Below are 21959 nucleotides of genomic sequence, written 5' to 3'. Positions count from 1 at the left end.
TGGACACCACGTCTGATACCGTTATGCAGCTGTCCGCTAACAGTATGTCCTGTACTCTAGCAATGTTGTTTTCATTCGTGGATGCGGAGGGACGTCCACTTCATCTTCATCCTCCACACTCTGCCTTCCTTCACTGAATATGCAACACCAGCGACCAACCACCTGACGAGACATGACTTCTTCACCATATACGGTCTGTAGGCGTTTACGGATAACGGACACACTAGTCCTACGTGCCCATTCATACCGGATAACGGCGCTCACTTCCATTGGCGATCACGTTGTCAGCACACGTCTGTCTGCCATTGTGATTTGTACTCGAATAACCTCGGACACGCCAGTCTGCTGCTACTCTCTCTTCTTCGGCGCTCTGTGCAGGTGTTATTCCACCTCCGCTGACACTTCTTCCGTCGTTGAACCACTAACAAGTGGGTTTCTTATGACAATTGTTCATTTCACCTGGTGTACCATCTTCTTGTTTAAAACAAATGAAACTTACTTTCGGAACGTCCCTCGTACCACATTCGCGATAGAATCCACGGCAGTTTGAACTACATTTTGCCTTCTCCAGTGAGATCATCTTTGCCCCGTCATCCATGACTGCAGTTCGCCTGTTTCAAAAACGTGAAGTAATTCATCTTGCAATAAATCGGAGCATTAATATGTCCATCGCAAGAAATTAAGTGCTAAGATCATTTTTCCAAATTGAACCCTACACCATGACGCCTCCGTATTTCAGCGTAGGATGGAGAAACCATGGTCTGTCGAACTCTTCCACACTTATAGGGGCCGCGGTGGCTCAGTGGTAGAGCGTTCACCTCTGGTGCATGTGGTCCCTGGTTCTATCCTAGTTCACGCCAAGTGAACTTTGTGGTGAACAAACACCGTGTGCGTGGGCTTCCTCGGGGTTCTGCCGTTTCCTCCCACTTTCTTCATTACACCCTTCCATTCATTTCTCATTATCACCGTCTCCTTTAGCCTAGCCGGCATAATCGTAAGACGTAAAAATCAAAGATTTTATTTAATTTCTTCCACACTTATTGTAGATCAATGTCCAAGAATTGACAAAAATTAACTTTCATTGGTTAATGCACAATAGTTTCAAAAGTGATGTGGCCTGTTGCACATCATGATGGTCCAATTGTGTCTCCATGTAACTTATGGTTTTGTGAACACACAAATGTAAATGGAATTTCACAACAATAACTATACATTTGTCAATCACAGCATAGCATGAATCAATGAAGCACAGGATTTGGCTACGCAGACTTTCGGAAATGTAGAATTTCGAATATGACGACATTGTAAAATATCTTCTGGTAAGTAATAGTTTGTATATTATTTCATTTATCAAGATCTTTAGTAAATTTCAGCGACAGTGTAAAATTGGTACATTAGAATCAACAGGACAATATTTAAACTGCAAGAGAAAGGAATATCATTTAACAGTAATCTACATTAAAAGTATATAAGAGGATCCTATAGTCCTACTATTGCTGATATTGGGTGTCGAAAAAAAGTAACAGAGGTTAAAAGTAGAAGAGATGCATTTGGTGAGTAAAATCTTTCTTTCCTTTTGATTATAATATGTGTCACTTGCACAATCTGACATTTTAAATAAATATATCTGAATTACGGTTTCATGTACGTTCAAGTTTTTTTTTTTTTCTTTCTTTCTTTTATGCAATTTTGCACTGTAATATATTGACTATACCTGGCTAATTACTGTATCACTTTGTGCCAGTATAAACTTTTACACAGGCTTTCTATGCAACACACTCAATTTTTCTGTATACTGTAGGCTATTATTTTACTTTAAATTAACGGAAACTTCACAAGGACTTTCCTCACTACACATTGATTTTTTTAATATATTACTTAACAAATAAACCAATAACACTCGTTTCCACATACCTTCCTCAGGCAGCAGTTCTGAAGAGTCAGCTTCTGCAATCGTAACATCGGAAAACTGATAATGAAAGGAAAAAAGTTTAGTTCACTTTGTGTCCAAAGGTTAATATCAGTTTACAAATTATCTACTTCTATTAGTAAATGGTAAGTTTTTACCCTCTCTGGCCATACCTAACACGATTTACTTAAAATTAAGATGTCATTTTAACACTATATGTGCACCGTTAAATATGTCAAATGTCCTTGCTAGAGAAAAATTTCATTCAAACGTAATTCGATCCTAGGAATCCCTGCTTCGATCCCAGGCCTGAGTTTGTGATAAACAACATTGTGTCCGTGTGTTATCTCCTTTAGCCTAAAGAGCTGAAAGCTTTAATTTCATTTTTCTTTCAAGACCCTACAGGGTCTTATACTTCTTCTGTGCTATAAAGAACAAAAATAAATAGGTAAATAAAAGTACAAGTAAAATTACCGTATCCTGATCTTAAAACTGGATAAATAATGTTTTTCTATAACTGAGGCAGTCCAATTGACCTTCGATTATCGCCTTATTGCCACAATAATCAAAATTTGCACAATGTTTACTAACACTGTCTGGTTCCTTCTAGGGCGTCTTTTGCACCTTAATGTTCACTAATAATAATAATAATAATAATAATAATAATAATAATAATAATAATAATAATAATAATAATAATAATAATAATAATAATAATAAACATTAATTAACAAGACTGCCAGAATTAATGTTGAATTTTGGATTTTCAGTTTTAAGAAACAATGTCATAAAAATCTTTTTAATACTTTTTTTTTTTTGTTTGTTTTGTTACTTCCCGATTTTATCTTATGCTTCGAGACGGATTACGGACGATATAGATCTAAAATAGTAAAAAGTGCGAACACAATAAGCTCATTTCATATTAGTGTCCAACTCATGTCAAAAATAACCTCAAATGAACTCTCAACAATTTCTGTTACCTATAATAAATGTCTCGTAGTCACTTTCCAGGCTGATCCCTGTACTACTATAGACAAATCCATTCATTTTCAAAACAACCTGATCATTCATATGTCCGTCAGTCCTGAACTGCAACCAGCAAAAGAATATTCCTTCTCTCTACATCTCCTTCTTTATTAAAAAAAAAAAAAAAAAAAAAAAAAATAGTTTCAGATCTAACGTTCATTTTCAGCACCGAGGCTATATGAAATGTGAATTTACAGTTTAACGTGGAATCTTAACCACCGTAATGTGTTCCAATTTTCAAGGCTGTCCTACCGGGAATCGAACGTAGGACTCCGTACCCCAAGGCGTGCGCGCTAGCCACTAGACCAGCAGGAAGGGCGAAACAGAGAGCGTTTATAGATAGTTACAGAGAATGGTGTTCTCTAGCACGACAGAACTGTACTAAAAACGTTTCTATTCGCAACACATAGAAGACATGCGAAAGACATATAGGAAACAGGTAAGCAATTTACTGGCAGCTGTACAATCACTATAATCTAAAACTTCATCAAACAACGAAGTTAATTCATTTACATATTTATTGCAAACTTAAAAATTAAAATACTCCGCTACAGCTGTAAATAGAAAGCACAAAGAAGGATTTAAAACAACTTATATTTAATAAGAAACTTACAAAGCTCCCAATAGCAGGTTCCACAGTCTCTACAATCGGGGGTTCATTTTTTACATTATCGCATTGCTCACTTAAGTTAGGCGCTGAAGGTATTTCTACAAGTACTGGTACGTAGCCTCTACATTTCATCATCTTTGACAGAACATTCTGTTCATAATATCTTTCTTTCGATACTTCTGGTTCAATCTGCTGACTTTTTTCCGGTACATTTGATAGAAAATTACGTTCAGCATATCTTTCCTTCGATACTTCTGGTTGAATTCGTTGACTTTTTTCCGGTATTTTTGATAGAGCACTTTCTTGCCTTTGTTTCGGTACCTTTGACAGAACATTTTGTTGATTTTGTTTCGGTGCTTTTAATTGAATATTCTGTTGACTTTGATAAGACCACGACGGCTTCTTATACCTGGATTGGTGATGTGGAGTTTCTGAGGATATTGACCACCAATGAGCCTGCAATTAGGATATATATCAATAAATATCATACTATATTAACCGTTAAGAAATATATTCTTCGAATGCATCTATATTGGCAACATTTCTCTACTAAAAATGGACAAATAGCGCCCTCTCCATCTACCTGCTTTTAGATATCATTCATATTAGGTTCTTTTATTCTATTCCACAATATTTTATTCAAAAAGTTCTGGCTACCCACCTCTCTTTAAAAAGCTATGTTATGCCATTAATAAACAAATATGAATCTTCCTTGACTATTTAAGATCAATATATCAAGTCAAAATACAACTGTCCTACGTACAGTTATGTTTAGAGTTCGGATATTAAGCCGCTCTGTATTGCCTATATTATAGCTTAAATGATAAAAAATTGAGTATTCTTTGTATTGTCTAAAATTGGGATTTCATTAGGATAACTATACATAGATCTCTTATTCTAAAGGATTTTCCAGGTCAGGGTCTAGCTCCTCCTCCAGGTCAGGATCTAGCTCTACCCCATACATGATAAATGTTGCTCCAAGAAGAGGGGAGTCATTGCGGCTAACAAGAACTGAGACAAATTAAAGAAAATTGGAAAGTGCTGAAACAGAGTGTCTACTAAAATTCCAAAATGAAATTTCGTGACTTTTCCGTCATCTTTTCTTTACCAAACCATAAAATTTTGTAACATTCTCAAGGGCGAATTAGGTCGAATTTTCAATCATACGACAGAAGCGTGCTTTGGTTGCGATTTGGTAGCGTCTAAAGTCAACCATAGAGTTTTTGGTGATGAATTTTTACGTTTTATAGAATAAAAGTTTCCAGTCTGTACTTATATATGTACAGATAATATATATATATATATATATACCAAAAGCTAAATTTCGTGACTTTTTCGTGCCTTTCGTGACCGATAGATACCCTGTCAAAGATAAAAATGTACTAATCCTAATGTTCCTGTGTGCTTTTTAAATATGCCCCGGTTACACTAGCGAAAATGGGAAGATCATTCGAGATATTTAAAACTGTATTGTAAAGTCAAAGACATAATTATCAAACAAAAAACTGAAAAAACAAAAATATAAATAAATAATTGTATGCCTGGTTATCATTTGGAAACATAATTAATGATTTCTTCTGATGGACTACCAAAACGCACCAAATTAAAGTGTTTAATAATTAATCTACTCATTTCAAAATGACCAATAATTGTTTACTTCAGACTACTGTAATGTGATTGAACTGCCCTTGTGAAGTGATAAAATACTGTAAATAATTTATTGGACACATATGGGATGAATTCCACGCTTCTTTGATTAGGGAAAATTCTCTAAAAGCAACGAACACACATCATTATACATTATTTTAACATTACGGGTGACTTAATTTTAATTTCTGGATGTTACTGGATGTTAGATTCGAGATATCATCATTATTTCGAGTATGCCTAATTTATTGCCTATTTTGGATCACAAGTGTCTATCTATTACTCTCAACATCTGGTCTCTACTTATGATAATGCGTCCTTTTAGAGAGGTGAATGGTTAGATACGATTTGAACAAGAGCGTAAAGGTTCTAATTACACAAAGTGACATTTTTGGAATTAAGAACAAAATCTACATTGAAAACCACGTGTAAACTTGATTACTTATTTCAAATTGTTTCCTTTTTCCTCAAAATGAGGAAGAAATGAGTTACTAGTGATAAGGTAAAATGAAACGTTAACGTTTCCAGTAAAAGGAATATTAAGAAGTAAGAAAATCGGGTCTTTTTTGTCATAATTTTTTGCTCTCAAATTTAGGAATTAATTTTTCTTTCTGTACATTAAATTATTTCAAAAATTCTGAATATTTTCAAAATAAACATTTCAAAGAAAAAAATCTACGAAAATTATGCATTCAATTCTAGTTCAGATCGTATTAATACGGAAATTTTAGTTCTGTAGTTTATAACTTATAGTACATAGTAGACTATATCAATATTTACAGAAATTTGAGTCAAAGTAAAATAAAATAGAATAAAATTGAATGTAAGATTAAAAAAAGAATATATATTTTTGATGCGTCAAAACATATCTCTGGTTATCTAAGTTAACTATAAATAACAGAAACTTCGATCATTCAATCAATTCAACACCCAAATAAATTACCGCATTTATGAGAATCTAAGAGCCTTCAAATGTACGACGCACTCTTGGCGAAAATGAAAAAAAAAAAAAAAAAATCTGCACTATATTGATTATAGAGAATGAAAATAAAAAGTAATAAACACGGGAAAACAAATAATGTTATGGGAAAGTAAAGAAACATTGAACTTACTGCTGGAATGTACGTTATATTCATGTGCATCTGCTAGTACTTTTTTTCCCTAATCTAATCACTGATACAACACTTGTTTGCGTCAGTTTTATAGCAATTATTATCGGTATCATATTATACCAGTATGCACACTCATATCCAAAATGATTGTCGCATATCTATAAATGTCTTCTTGTAAGAATATAATTTGATAATGATTTTACAGGGTACTGATATTATGTGTATAATAATAATACTATGTGTATAATACTTTAATACTGATACTATGTGTATAATCGGGAAATGTATATTTGTGATAAATTTCATAGGAAAAGAATTATAAATATGAAAATTAGAATGAGTAAAACAAAATGTTGCTAAATGGACAAGAAAGTTTAATTTTCGTTTTATTGTTTTTATTTACTGCTCTTTTGACATGAAATTTGCCACATACATGTCTCTGCCGATTATACACATACTAACATTATTAAGAAATACCGGGTGAATTCGTTATCAAATTGTGTTCCTAGAACAAAATATTAATAGACATACGACAATAATTTTGGACATGAGTGTACATACACACTCATACTCATACACGAACAAATAATTATTCAGTAATTATTTAAACTTGTTTCTTTTCTTTTGTTTTGCACTCACACTCACAAAACAACACTGACACGTTACTGTTCATCATCTGTTTCCTCATCGGCATCACTCTCTTTTCCAATTTTTCCGCTTTTGATGGCCAAATACACACAAAATACACATTCTTTACAGAATTGTGACTAACGGGATTAGCAATTTTTGGCAAAACTCCATCTAATTTGGCCTAAATTTGCATAACTCAAATCTAAGATGCACCTTGATTTTGGAGGGAAAAAGTCGACAAAAAAAGTGCGTCTTAGAATCGCGTAAAATACGGTATTTACTACACACGTACAATTACGAAATAAAATGATTATATATTTGTCTAAATGAGGTTGTCCGTTTTAGCACGAACAATTGCGGATCAGAAAAAAATGACTGTTCAGTTGAAGTCGCTTATCCTAAACAAAACATTATTGTCGTGATGAAATTCTTCTGATTAGAAAAACATTAATTATTTCCATAGAAATGGCCTAACGAAATTGTATACCGAAAACTAGCCAGCGATGATCTTAAAGCACAATAATGAAAGTATTAATTTAATATCTTCTTCAATATTGACTTAAAATTCGAAAGACCAAAATTCTGTGCATTAACAAATTAAGTTTAGGTACGGCATATACAGATGTTTTTGCGAAGCAATATTTGTATGCCTTGTGATCATGCTACAAAGCGAGGACAGTAATGGTTCTTATGATTAAACGATACGGAATTTATAACATGCTTGAGTATATTCTGCCTTTAAAAGAAACAAAATATTTATGTCACTAACTCGAAGATCTTATAATATATTATTAACAGTATCACTTATTTCAGCAGTCAATAATAACAGAATAAAAGTTAAATTTCGAATATCTATTACAATAAATTCATCGTGAACTCTTGCTAAATTATGTACTTCAAATCACACCAAAAGCGACATCATGAAATAAGCTACCACCTTTAAGATCATGACATACTGTGCACTTTTAGTATTGAAATTCGCTTTTACTTCTGTTTTAAGCTGATGATCCTTAGAAGACCAATACAACCTCGGCTACATTGATATCCTTGAGGAGAATTTAACGTTAAGTATAACTTTCACCATACTGCTACTATCCGAATATTACTGTATCAAAAGTGTTGTTACAAATTTAGTAGCTTGTTTTCAAACTTTTGAACAAAAATAGTCCTCTAACAGATCTAATTTTTAACAAACCTAGTTCGGTACCCTAAAGTTTGATAGAAAATTCACTAAAATATGGAAGTTATATCTTTCTTTACTCTTACAGTACCCCTTTTTCCCACTTTATCTCTATGGGAAACCAAATATAACGTCATATCATTTTTTTCTTACAACAAAGGAAGTATATAGATATATGCGTTTTTTTATTAATGAAATTCATGTCTCAAATTTCTTACTAAGAACTACTACAAAACTAAAAAGAAAACATTCTATTAACAATTCAACAAAATTTGAAAATAAGACACAACAGATCAAGTAAAGAGGAAAATAGGAAAACCAAGTTAGTTACAAGCTTTTCTGCACAACATAGAGAAAAGGAGAATCACTTCTTGTCTGTGGATGTATATTTATGCGGTACATATAAACAGAGAAATTACTCATAATTCAGCAACAAGAAACTGTAATACAAACTTCAAAGAACACAGCGTGGAAGGACCAGAACTCAGACCAAATGATAATCAACAAATAATAGATACAATCAATACATATATAGGACAAGATAAATCATGTAACAAGGCGTATTCTATTACGCAAGGAACGAATCCAAGAATTTGCCCATAGTATGGTGTTTCTTTTGCAATAAGGTAATTTGTTTCCGTAGAAACAACGTTTTAAGTAAATTAAAATTAAGTACTAACCTTGTATACCAAATAATATTTTATATTTAAATTATTTAAACCGTCTCTGTAGTAACTTTCCTTAGGCTACTGTGCCTACTGTTGAATGTTAGTCCACGTGGGGACATGCTTAAACCGCTAAAACATCTTCATTTTAGGACTTCTGTGCGAAGTTCTACAGACAATACAAAAATTTAAGGGGTTTTCTTCATTTTTCATAATTGTAGTGGTTCAAGAATGTCCCTCGTGTGGATCAACATTCAACAATAAGCACTGCAGCGTAAGGGAAGTTCTTGAAGAGAATTCCAGAGGGTTTGAATAATTTAAATATAACATATCATTTGAGATACAAGGTTAGTACTTAATTTTAATTTTGAATACGTATCATATATGTGCATCACCAAATGTTTCAAGTAATGGTCAATTTTATGTCCACTAATGTCACATAATCATTTCTTTGATTTCTACTATTATTGTTTCTGTAACATTATCTAGTGGAACAGGGAAAATTTTCGTCTTCCGCTATATATGTATGGAACAGACATTCTTTCTTAAAAATACCTATTACAGCTTTATAATAAAATGCTTTATAGTAAAACTGAAATATAATTATTTTATAATCTGTGCCACTATGTACATTATTGTCTTCTAGAAAGAAAGAAAAATCAATGAATACACAAAGCTGTTTTCCTTAGAACAGGAACAAATACATTACGTTTATAGACTATCCTTAGCATTTCTTCCTTACAGAAGTGTTAAATTCAGATTTGCTTATATAAAAAAGGATAATCATAACAATATAATTATACATACATTACTTCGAAAACTTTTTTCTAATATTGTTCTTCCCTTCCTTAAACGTTAAAGTGACAGACCATATCTTTGTAGTTCTAGGATTAAAAATTACTTACCCAATCATTGGATACATGGTGCTGAGAAGTAGTAGTTTCTGTAGAAGTGTTGACATCAGTACATTCTTGATTATCGAACGTATCAGTGTATCTAATACGATCCTCACCATGTGTCATAGGTCTGTCTGTATTCATCCATTTAGCCGAAATAGGAAATTTTTTATTCAGGTAATTTCCTGATTTTCTATTAACCAATTTCAAGGGAAGTGGAGATCTATGCACACTGGGTTCTGAAAATTTCCTCAGAACAAGCGGTGACTTCTTTCGCACATTAGTTTCTGGTGACAATGACAGCGATTTTGAAGAACTGTGGGACGGTTTCCGTCTTCCAGATCTAATTGGAGACCAATTGATCTCTCTCTCTGGAGATGAACTAACAGAAATTCTGTCCTCAGACAGTCTAGCTTCCGGTGACAAAGATAATGACAGTGAACTTAAACTTCCCTTTCGATCACGCGAGTCTCTTCTACTATTTTCCCTATTTCTATCTGAATAGTTATCATAACTCCGTCTATTAGGAGATCTTTTATACGACCGCCTTCTAGGGCTATAGTCTCTTTCATGACTTAACGAACTTCTCTGCCTGTTCCTTTGGGAGACTGGACTTCCATATTTTCCCCTACCGAACGAAGAATAATTTCGTGTTTCGACTGACGAATTATGGCTTCTATTAGGTGATCGGTATCGTCTATTCACCGCTGGAGGACTGTGACTACTATTCACTCGCCTCAAATTATCCCTTCTTAATGGGCTTCTGACTTTTGTATTAGAGCCGGACCTTCCCCGAGTTGATTCAGTAGGCCTTCTTTTACTGTTATACGCAGGCAACGGACTACGACTTCTGTTCCGATCTATCTTGACGTCTCGTCTACCAGGTAGCACGGTACTGCGGTCCCTCCTCGAAGAGCTGCTCTCTCTCTCTCTACTTCTCGCACTTCGATACTGTGTTGTTCTGTTACGTGGTAACGGACTGCGCTTCTGTCGACCTGATGGCGACGGTTTTTCATGGTCTTTATAATCCTTATGCGAGCTCTTGTGACTACTTCTGTCATTTGCTTTTGTAGCTCGACTATTGTTTTTTTCTTTTTCCTTATTTTTAACTTCATCAACACTAATCAAAAGCTCACTATCTTCAACATCACCCCAAGAATCTAAGACACAGAACTCATCGATATCCATAACTAGACCTCAAAGTTCACTGAAAAATTGGGATTGAGTTTGCACTTCCTAACTGATTTTATATTTCCACATGTCACTTCTTGTTAACATTCTCAAACTCTGGAACAATAAAAAAAATATTTCATGAAATATATTTTACAAAAAGAAAACAAAATGTATGTTACAATGTTTTTTACAGAATATACTGGTTAAAGAACACACCAGTTCTACAATTAACACATGTTTTTTTTTTCTGACAAATAAGCAATCTTAGAATCAAAAAAAAAAAAAAAAAAACTCGGTTTTTCTTTTTCCAACGAGCAAGGGTTCTATTTAGTCACTATTGGTAACTTCATAGACACGTAAGATGGCGAGCATGAAGGTTGAGTGGATTGATCGTGCTTCAGTTAAATCGTGCTTCAGTCAAAACATATTCGTATATCTGAAAATCTACAAAACAGGAGTTCTTGCAAGATTTATATAATATATCAGTTCACAAGTATAAAGGATTACACAAGTGCATTTAGTAGTAGTTCCATTAGCATATACTAGCTAGTTACATTATCAAGTGAATGTTTTCAAGTACTCACGTCTTAGCGATTTTCAAACTTCCTTACAGATGAAGAAAACCCATTTACAAAGTTTACAAGCAATAGTTTCTGCAAATATTTTGGTAAGTTAAAATTTGACGAAACTTGTGTAATATATAGACTCTCATGTTTTGCAAGTCATGCTTGATTATTATTATTATTATTATTATTATTATTATTATTATTATTATTATTATTATTATTATTATTATTATTATTGAGAATTTTGAAAATAGCATGTTAGCTAACGAACATGGAGTTGAGTTGATTTTGAGTTTAACGTCCTTTTCAGCAGCAAGGCTATATGAGACGTGGACCTACTGATTAACGTGAAATCCGAATAACATGAGTTCCGGCCGGGAATCGAACACGGGTCTCCCACGCCAAAGGCACGTACGCTAACTGCTTAGCCACGAAGGAGCTCCTAACGAACATGGAATGATAGTTACTTCAACAGATATTCTTCACGAAGTTTTGTCATTTTAAAAATAATAAAAGTGCGTAAAATCGTCGAAGGTGAGGAAAAACGTATTGAACGTGTTAAAATGTACAGCACATAATATATAGTCATTACTTAAATTTAGAGGATAATTCCATGTTTTATCACTCAGTGGTTATTTACAACTGAAATGATAGCCAGATTTTGTGCTATTATATATATATATATATATATATATATATATATATATATATATATATATATATATTAGGGATGGCCAAAAATTTTTGGATCCGGATCTCGGATCTGGATCCGAAATTCGAATCTCAGATCTTGATCCGTATCCAAACTAGGGATAGCCGGATCCGGATCTGGCCGGATCCGAAGATCCGGATCTGATTGGGTCCGGATCCTTTGGATCCGGATCTGGATTTGGATCTCGGATCTGGGTTCGAAATTCGGATATTTAAAATTCCTCAATACACCTATTTCATTCACAGTTAAGAAAACGTAAAGAGTTAAGACAAGTATTGACTAGTTTTTACGTATATTTATCTTGCTCAGTCTCCTCTAAATATCAAATGTATACCTTACAATTAGATTTAATAATTATTTAGTAAATCACAATATGAGCACCGAGAATAAACTATGAATTTTGGTGCCCCTTATCTAGATTTGAAATTTCGGATTCATACATAGAATCAGGCTGAAAGATAAATATTTGAGATCTGGAAACCGAAACAAGTGCTAGTACAAAGATCGTAGCCGTTTGTACCTCGGTAATGCGAGCGGAAGGCACTTGCACTAATTCCGCATGTACCGGTACTTTGGGGAACACGCGAAACTAAAAACAGATAAATATTCTTTTTCAGGGGCAAGTCGCGCTTTAACATGACTTTTCATGAGTGTTGTGTTCAAATACGAAAACTGTAATGGCGACTTGTTTGAAATAAATGCCTTTTCTTTTTTTAGCAATAAAGTTAGGTACTTTCACATTGAATAAAAATTAGCAAAGCACATTTCACTGATTAGAGTGCTGGTTCTTATGGAAGCTTTCACACTGAACCGAAGATTTCCTCATGTGGGTATTGGATTGCCACAATTCACCTTGCTGAAAGACATGGTTTATCAGGAGATCGGCCAAGATTCTTTTGAACTTAGCCTGTAGACTGCTTCTGGTCTCAATTATTCCCATATAACAAGACTAACCATATATAAAGTTGGTTCGAAATGATTTAAAATATCACTAATTTACCTTAAGGGGATAAACGCGATTTCAATATTCGTAAATCAGAAGAGATGTAAATGTTAAGCGTTAAAATAAATCCGATAATTCCTAATGCAACCTAATGATAGCAATAAAACTCCTTACGTAACATTTTCAAAGCTAAGATTAACAGTTTTGTTCTTGAAGAGGATTTATGGCAACATTGAATATTATAAATCCAATTATCATAAGTAGTACCTCTGACAGCCCCGCATTTCACATCACCATCGCCCTTAATCCTGACAAGTGGACAATTCACTTACCCACAATGACTTTTCAGGCGTTCCAGTGACATCAATATCTCAGTTTGGGTTTGGGATCATGCTTCGGTGAACCTTGACTATCACCATCAGCAGCTATTAGAGAATCAGAACTTATTTCTGTACTAGATAATGTGGGTAACTATAGCTTTTCGTCTATAGAAGACGGAGAGCGTGCCTTCGGTGCCCGTGGTCATGGGTTCAGTTTCCGGAGAGGCACTCAACAATTTCGATGTTGACCCAGCGTGAGGACAATTGGGAAGTTATCTTAAGTAAGAGGTAGCGGACTCCAGTCTAGAAAGCCGGCACTAGGGACTTCGGGTGTCGATGCGTTGACTACACATCCCCACTTTGAACGTAAGCCCGCTGATAGGAACCAAAGGACTGTCGTGCCAAGAATTTAGTTTGTTTTAATTATCATAAATGCCTTCTTTATTATTAAATTTTATCCAATATTTTATTTTCAACTAGTTTGCGAAACTCAGAGCTAGCTACTTGTTTTCTTTTTAATTCATGTTCATAGTTAGCACAGCTAATCACTAACGAAAAACAATCTTTCCAATAAAATTCGCCTCGCGTCTTTCGTAGCTCTAAGTTTAGTTATTTTTAGTTTTTTTTTTTTTTTTTTTTTTTTTTTTTTTTTTTTTTTTTTAAGTTGAAGGGCGGTTTATCATTTTCCCCTTGCTTTCATTTTTTTTTTTTTTTTAACCTATGTTCCTATGTTCCTTTGCACGGACATTGCGCCTATACGCATCTGCTTAGTGTGTTCGTTTACAAAAGCGGGCCATTTTCCTGCCACTATAGAAAGTAAGAGTGCACTGTATCAGAGAAATATTAATTGACGTATGTAAGTGAATATATCTGTGACGAAGTCATAATTACTCAGTTTTTGCATCGTACATAGTTTCCTCATTCTTATTAATCTCTTCACTCCCGCTTCCTGAATTCCAGTTCTAGTATTCTTTCTTGATGGGGGACTGATGTCTCATGTAGGCTTATTAACTATAACATCAGCAATAAAGAAAGTACGGTTTAATTTGCACTAATTTTAAAACATTACGTTAATTAAATAATAATAATAATAATAATAATAATAATAATAATAATAATAATAATAATAATAATAATACGGAGCGAGCTCATGCTAGGATTCTTGTTTCGCAATTGGATAATACCGGGTTCAAATTCGGACACCAGCCATCCTGACTGAGGATTTTCCAGTTTTGGTTATACTGGGCAAATGCTAGGTTAGTACCTTGATCTAAGGCTCTGGAGACCTTCCTTTCATTCCTTTTCCAATGTTTTCATTTGTTGATTATTACAGTGTAAAGTGGCCTCTGAGGATGTATCTGGTAGCTTATAGTAAATAAACAATAACGACGTAATATATCTTCACGAAACGTGTGGGTTAATGTAACTACAGCCTTACAGTCCCAATAGATAGCTAAAGTTTTAATATCAATTTCCTGGCTTTTAAAAACTATTTTCATATTGTTTCAGCTTTCAATTTTCTCATGTATGTTCCCACCGAGAATTGAACCTCAGACCACATGAACAAATGCGAATATGTTAAATATTTTTGAACACTTTAATATACAAAACACCAAACGGTTCAATGATACGATGCATGGATATGTTTTGGTTACGTCCTGCAATGTATGATTAAAGAAGCCTGGAGGGTGAAGAAAAAATAACAGAAATCTCTTTTATATTTACTCCTTCAACAAATTCCCGACCTCAGAAGGGCAAGCCATAAGTTAGGTAATAAAGCCATACAACGAACACAACCATATCGCTCTCCTGAAATTATCGTGTGTATGTTTAAAAATCTACTGTTGTTCCACGCCAACCAGTCTATATTTTTTGTTGTATACACCTTCGAAGTGAAAGATATTCATTATTACATTTGTTGGTGGTTGGACTCTAGTGAGTCAGAAACTACTATTAATAAAGAGTTTGTTTTGTCTACTATTGCTGCGATCAGAAGTGCCTTATCTAAAAGATATTTCATTTGTATATGAGAAAAGAAGAAAGTTTATTTTCTAAGAATAAAATAAATATTTTCAATGTGAAGCTAACATTAAGTTTCGAAGAGGAGCTAAACAGAAGAATTTGTTACCATTTATATCAGTTTTCAGACAGTTCACTATACTCTGAAATGGAAAAAAAAAAAAAAAAAAATCAAGAGATCAAGAAATCAAACTTGGAAACATTTTACTAAAGAGACTTTGACAGAAAGTGCAACATGTAAATATTGCAAGGTTAAAATAAAATAAAGAACAAAGGTAGCACAAACGTGTTATGGAAACATTTAAAAGCACAGCAACCTACTATATCAGTGAATCCTAAAAAAGTTTTAACGAATTTTAGATAAGTAAAATGTTTCCAAGTTTGACTTCTTCCCATTTCAGAGTATAGTAAACTGTCTGAAATCTGATATAAATGGTAACAAATTCTTCCGTTTAGCTCCTCTTCAAAACTTGTTAGCTTTACATTGAAAATATTTGTTTTATTCTTAGAAAATAAACCTTACTATTTTCTCATATACAAATGAAATATCTTTTAGATAAGGTCCTTTTAATCGCTGTAATACTAGACAAAACAAACTCTTTAATTAATTGTACTTTCTGACTATTACACCATCAACAAATGTAATAATGAATGAATATATTTCACTTCGAAGGTACAATAAAAAATATAGACTGGTTCTCATGGAACAACAGTAGATTTTTAAACATACACACGAGAATTTCAGGAGAGCGATATGGTTGTGTAGTATTATTAGTATTAATAAAAGTGTTTGTTGTATGACTTTATCACCTAACTTATGGCTTGCCCTTCTGAGTTCGGGGGTTTGTTGAAGGAGTAAATAAAAAAAGAGTTCTGTTATTTTTTTCTTCACCCCCAGGTTTCTTTAATCATACATTGCAAGACGTAACCAAAACATATTCATGCATCGTATCATTGAAGCGTTTTGTGTTTTGTATTAAAGTGTTCAAAAATATTTAACATATTCGCATTTGTTCATGTGATCTCAGGTTCAATTCTCGATGGGAATATACATGAGAATTGAAAGCTAAAACAATATGAAAATAGTATTTAAAAGTCAGGAAATTGATATTAAAACTTTAGCTATATGTTGGGACTGTAAGGCTGTAGTTAAATTAACCCACACGTTTCATGAAGATATATTATGTCATTATTGTTTATTTACTATAAGCTACCAGATACATCCTCAGAGATCCTTTACACTGTAGTAATCAACAGATGAAAACAACATTGGAAAAGGAATGGAAGGAAGGTCTCCAGAGCCTTAGATCAAGGTACTAGCCTAGCATTTGCCCAGTATAACTGAGGAACAACCCTGGAAAATCCTCAGTTAGGATGGCTGGTCTCCGAATTCGAACCCGGTATTACCCAATTCCTAAGCAAGAATCCTAACAACTAGCCTAAGCTCGCTCCGTATTATTATTTAGCTAATAATTAACGTAATGTTCTAAAATTAGTGCAAATTAAACCCTACTTTCTTTATTGCTGATGTTATAGTTAATAAGCCTACATGAGACATCAGTCCCCCATTAAATGGGCCTTGCTCAAGAAAGAATACTAGAACTGGAATTGAGGAAGCGGGGGTGAATAGATTAATGAGGATGAGGAAACTATGTACGATGCAAAAACTGAGTAATTATGACTTCATTACAGATATATTCACTTACATACGTCAATTAATATTTCTCTGATACAGGGCACTCTCACTTTCTATAGTGGCAGGAAAAAGGCCCGCTTTTGTAAACGAACACACTAAGCACGTGCCTATAGATGTAATGTCCGTGCAAAGAAACATAGGTAAAACTAGAAAAAAATAGGGAAAACGAGAGGAAAATGATAAAACGCCCTTCAACTTAAAAAAAAAAAGCTAAAAATAACTAACCTTAGAGCTACGAAACACGCGACACGAATTTTATTGAAAAGATTGTTTTTCCTTAGTGATTAGTTGTGCTAACTATGAACATGAATTAAAAAGAAAGCAAGTAGCTAGCTCTGAGTTTCGCAAACCAGTTGAAAAGGGAATATTTGATAAAATTTAATAATAAAGAAGGCATTTATGATATTTAAAACAAACTAAACTCTTGGCACGACAGTCCTCTGGTTCCTACCAGCGGGTTTATGTTCAAAGTGGGGATGTGTAGTCAACGCATCGACACCCGAAGTCCCTAGTGCCGGCTTTCTAGACTGGAGTCCGCTACCTCTTACTTCAGATAACTCTCCAGTTGTTCTCACGATGCTGAGTCAACATCGAAATTGTTGAGTGATTCTCCGGAAATTGAACCCATGACAACGGACACGCGCTAACCACTTTTTGCTTTATATGTAAAAAAAAGTAACAGCTTTTTATCGAATTATTTAACCTGCTGAACGCTTGCACGGATTACACTATAACCATTACGACACCACACAGACATAGAAGTAAACGAGGACAGTTAAAAACACTTATACCCGAAGCGGGATTTGAATCCAAGACATTCACAGGAAACGATCCACAGCCTTATGCCGCAGACCACTCGACTATGGCTGTCGGGTTTTCTCGGCTAAGCCGTAGCACATTTAAGGTAACTAATTATTTTAAAAGTTGCTCCTAAATATTGACAATCTAAGTCTTATGTATCAAATATTTCCTGCGATAATACCATACACTCTCCATCTTCTATAGACGAAAAGCTATAGTTACCCACATTATCTAGTACAGAAATAAGTTCTGATTCTCTAATAGCTGCTGATGCTGATGCTTCGGTTAAGGTTTACCGAAGCATGATCCTCCAACCCAAACTGAGATATTGATGTTACTGGAACGTCTGAAGTCATTATGGGTAAGTGACTTGCCCATTGTCAGGATGAAGGGCGATGGTAATGTGAAATGCGGGACTATCAGAGGTATTAATAATTGGATTTATAATTTTCTATGCTGCCGTAAACCCTCTTCAAGAAGATAACTGTTAATCTTAGCTTTGAAAATGTTACATAAGGAGTTTTCTTGCTATCATTAGGTTGCATATAAATCTCTTCATTCCGGAATTATCGGATTTATTTTAACGCTTAACTTTCACATCTCTTCTGATTTACGAATATTTAAATCGCGGATATCCTCTTAAGACTAATTAGTGATATTTTAACTCATTTTGAACCAACTATACATATGGTTAGTCTTCTTATATGCGAATAATTGAGACCAGAAGCAGTCTACAGGCTAAGTTCAAAAGAATCTTGGCCGACCTCGTGAAAAACCATGTCTTTCAGCAAGGTGAATTGTGGCAATCCGATACCCACATGAGGAAATATTCGGTTCAATGTGAAAACTTCCATAAGAACCAGCACTCTAATCAGTGGAATGTACCTTGCTAATTTTTCCCAATGTGAAAGTACCTAACTTTATTGTTAAAAATGAAAAGGCCTTTATTTCAAACAAGTTGCCATTACAGTTTTCGTATTTGAACACAACACTCACGAAAAGTCATGTTAAAGCGCGACTTACCCTGAAAAAGAATATTTATCTGTTTTTAGTTTCTCGTGTTCCGTAAAGTACAAGCGGAATTAGGGCAAGTGCCTTCCGCTCGCATTACAATGGCTACGATCTTGGTACTAGCACATGTTTCGGTTTATAGATCTCTAATATTTATCTTTCAGCCTGATTCTATGTATGAATCCGAAATTTCAAATGTAGATAAGGGGCACCAAAATTCATAGTTTATTCTCGGTGCTCATATTGTGAAAATCTTTGAGTTTTACGTCCCACGGTTATGCCGGTTAGGCTAAAGGAGACGGTGATTATGAGAAATGAATGAAATGGTGGAATGAAGAAAGTGGGAGGAAACGGGAGAACCCCGAGGAAACCCACGCACATTTCCTCACATTGTGATTTACTAAATAATTATTAAATCTAATTGTAGGGTTGGCTGGTTTAAACTAAGGTGGTTTAAACCTTGGTTTAAATCAGCTGTTTTTTTTTAAAAAAAAAAAATGGTTTAAACCAAAAAACGAAAAATGTCCGTAAAATTGTAACTGTTCGCAAAATCTTGATGAACACACATTTGTGGGTTATCACGTTTCACTCCCATATATTATTCGTACTATATTCAGACCTAAATTCTCCATTCTTTACTTAAAGAGATTATATTACTAAAGCAACTTTTTTTATGTAACTTTATGGATGTTTCTTATGTGATTTTTTTAATAGTTTGTTATTATTGTTATGCAACCAAAGGAAAATTACAAACATTGTTTCATTTTAATAATGTTTACTATTGATAAAATACATCGAAATGCCGTACTTTTTTGGGGAGGGGGTCACACAAACCCCACGAGAGGCAATTATTGAAATAACATGAATCTTTGGTAACTATTTATGTATAAATGGGTCAGAGCCAAAATGGCTCTGACCCATTTAAATAATTCGTATAATTCGTATCTTTATTCACTCTCTTTATTCATTTTCAAATAATTCGTATCTTTATTCACTTTTCTTATGATATGCAAAGTAAGTCGTTATATTTCTTTAACTTGGACTAATAAAAGTCGTAGTGAATGACTTGAACTAAATTAGTTCTTCTGTACTCTGTAGCATTTTGAAATTGTCCATATGTAATTCAGTATAATGGATCCACTTGTACAATTGTTATCTTTTTGTCCTTCTGTACTAATGACTCTTGACGGTTATATTAACAAATATGTAAAGATCAGTCAACGAATTTTTACCAGAAGACCTTCGTGAGTGAGTCGGCAGACGTATCGCATTTGTGGCCAATTAGTCCCGGTTTCGAGTTCAAATGGAGGACAATTTCTCTTGGATGTAAGCCGAGAAGCGGTTTGGATTCCGCTTTAAGCTTATGTGACCCCTTCTAGTATAACCCGGTTGTTGCATACTAACACTAAGGCGAAACAAGCTTACTTCTGTCCATATGTGATATAAATACATAGAGCAAATTATTTAAACCAAAAAAACATGGTTTAAACAAAAAAAAACGGGTTTTTTGGCTTTTTCAAAAAAAAACATGGTTTTTGCCAACCCTGTCTAATTGTAAGGTATACATTTGATATTTTCAGCAGACTGAGAAAGATAAATATAAGTAAAAACTAGTCAATATTTGTCTTAACTGTTTGTTTTCTTAACTGTCAATGAAATAGGTCTCTTGAGGAGTTTTGTATTTCGGTTTCAAATATATATGTGTGTATTTCATCTCGGTCCTGGAACCGGGACGACCCAGATTCGACATTCGATCTCTCATCCGGATCAAATCTTTTTTTTTTTTTTTTTTTTTTTTTTTTTTTTTTTTTTTTAAAGTAAGGCAAACATTTGATCTTTAGAGTATTATAAAGGAGACAAATAGACTTGTCAATATTCGTCTTAATTTTGTTTTCTTCTTCATTGTCAGGACTTCGTGAAATTACTTTCGGCGAATTTTATATATTCAAGTTTATCACAATTTGGGTTTGGATACGGATCATGATCTGAGATCCGGATTTCGAAACCAGATCCGAATTTCGGACCCAGATCTGAGAATAGAATTTCGGAACAGATCCCGAGATTCTATATCCGGACCCAATCAGTTCCGGCCATCCCTAATATATATATATATATATATATAGGGTTGGATTTAGGGACGTGCAAAGGTGCACGTGCACCCTCCCCCTTCGTTGTAAATATACACTATCGAAAATTAGAAGCTAGGAAATGAAAATAGCAACCCTTTCCGCAAATTTCTGTCATCATGTTGCCGTTTGGAGCTTAAAAGAAAGCAGAGCTTTGCAAGAGCAAATAGTTTAAGTCGATTTTCTGAATGTTGAAGGAAAAGGATTCGCCAAACAAAACAATATAACATTTGTCTAGTAGGGAAGAAAACAGAAGCCAGGAAGGAAACAGGGAAGAACATTTTCTTCCTGCATATCACTTGCGACCCTCTTTGAAATACTTTTCTCCGTTCTATGCATCAGTGTTGTCAGGGGTAAAGAATATTGTCACATGTCACTTTGAAGAGTTTCAGTGTGATTGGTTATTTTGGTAGTTATCAGTGCACTCTCCTCAGACAATCCTGGATCCGACGCTATATATATATATCGGGTGTTCTAAAAATGGCGCCCACGGATCACAGAGCACTAGCTATTCTACAAGTCATAATAGAGAATATATACATATACTTATGTATCTTTCGGGTTCTTGCCTAGAGACAAGTATTGCACTATGTGGCAACGTAGTGCAATTCGGAAGTAAAGAACTATAGAATAGATCTACTAATCTATCAAATAGTTGCATCGATTTTTTCCAGATGGCAGCTAAAATCGATATAGATTGATACTAGCATCACCTATAAATGTAGCGATCGATTTAACTGCTTGATGTATTTGTAAAGTGATGCTAATGGTTCCAAGTTAACATGCGACGTTGCCACATTGTGAAATTTTGATTACCCATAGCAGCTAAAGGAGGCCTCGGAGGGTATGCCATCATATAACATTTTCGCTTTATTTTGGCCTGTAGAATAGTGCTCTTTAGGCCGTGGGCGTCACTT

The 21959-nt window shown here is 34.2% G+C and overlaps 1 protein-coding gene across 2 annotated transcripts in view; it reads right to left on the bottom strand.

Annotated features, from left to right (window-relative positions):
• The window catches only part of LOC145695173 (uncharacterized), a 53663-nt gene that overhangs the window by 6185 nt on the left and 25519 nt on the right, over positions 1-21959 (bottom strand). For both annotated transcript variants that reach the window (XM_081772133.1, XM_081772134.1), the window contains exons 2-4: positions 9685-10962; positions 3549-4001; positions 1915-1969 (exon numbers count right to left, since the gene is read on the bottom strand). In XM_081772133.1, the coding sequence (XP_081628259.1) occupies positions 1915-1969; positions 3549-4001; positions 9685-10863 (1687 nt within the window). In that variant the 5' untranslated portion in view covers positions 10864-10962. The remainder of the gene's footprint in view (positions 1-1914; positions 1970-3548; positions 4002-9684; positions 10963-21959) is intronic.

The sequence above is a fragment of the Thermobia domestica genome, chromosome 9, assembly GCF_964235325.1.
Source record: "Thermobia domestica chromosome 9, izTheDome1.hap1.1, whole genome shotgun sequence".
NCBI lineage: Eukaryota > Metazoa > Arthropoda > Insecta > Zygentoma > Lepismatidae > Thermobia > Thermobia domestica.
This window is presented reverse-complemented; position numbering and strand designations above follow the sequence as displayed.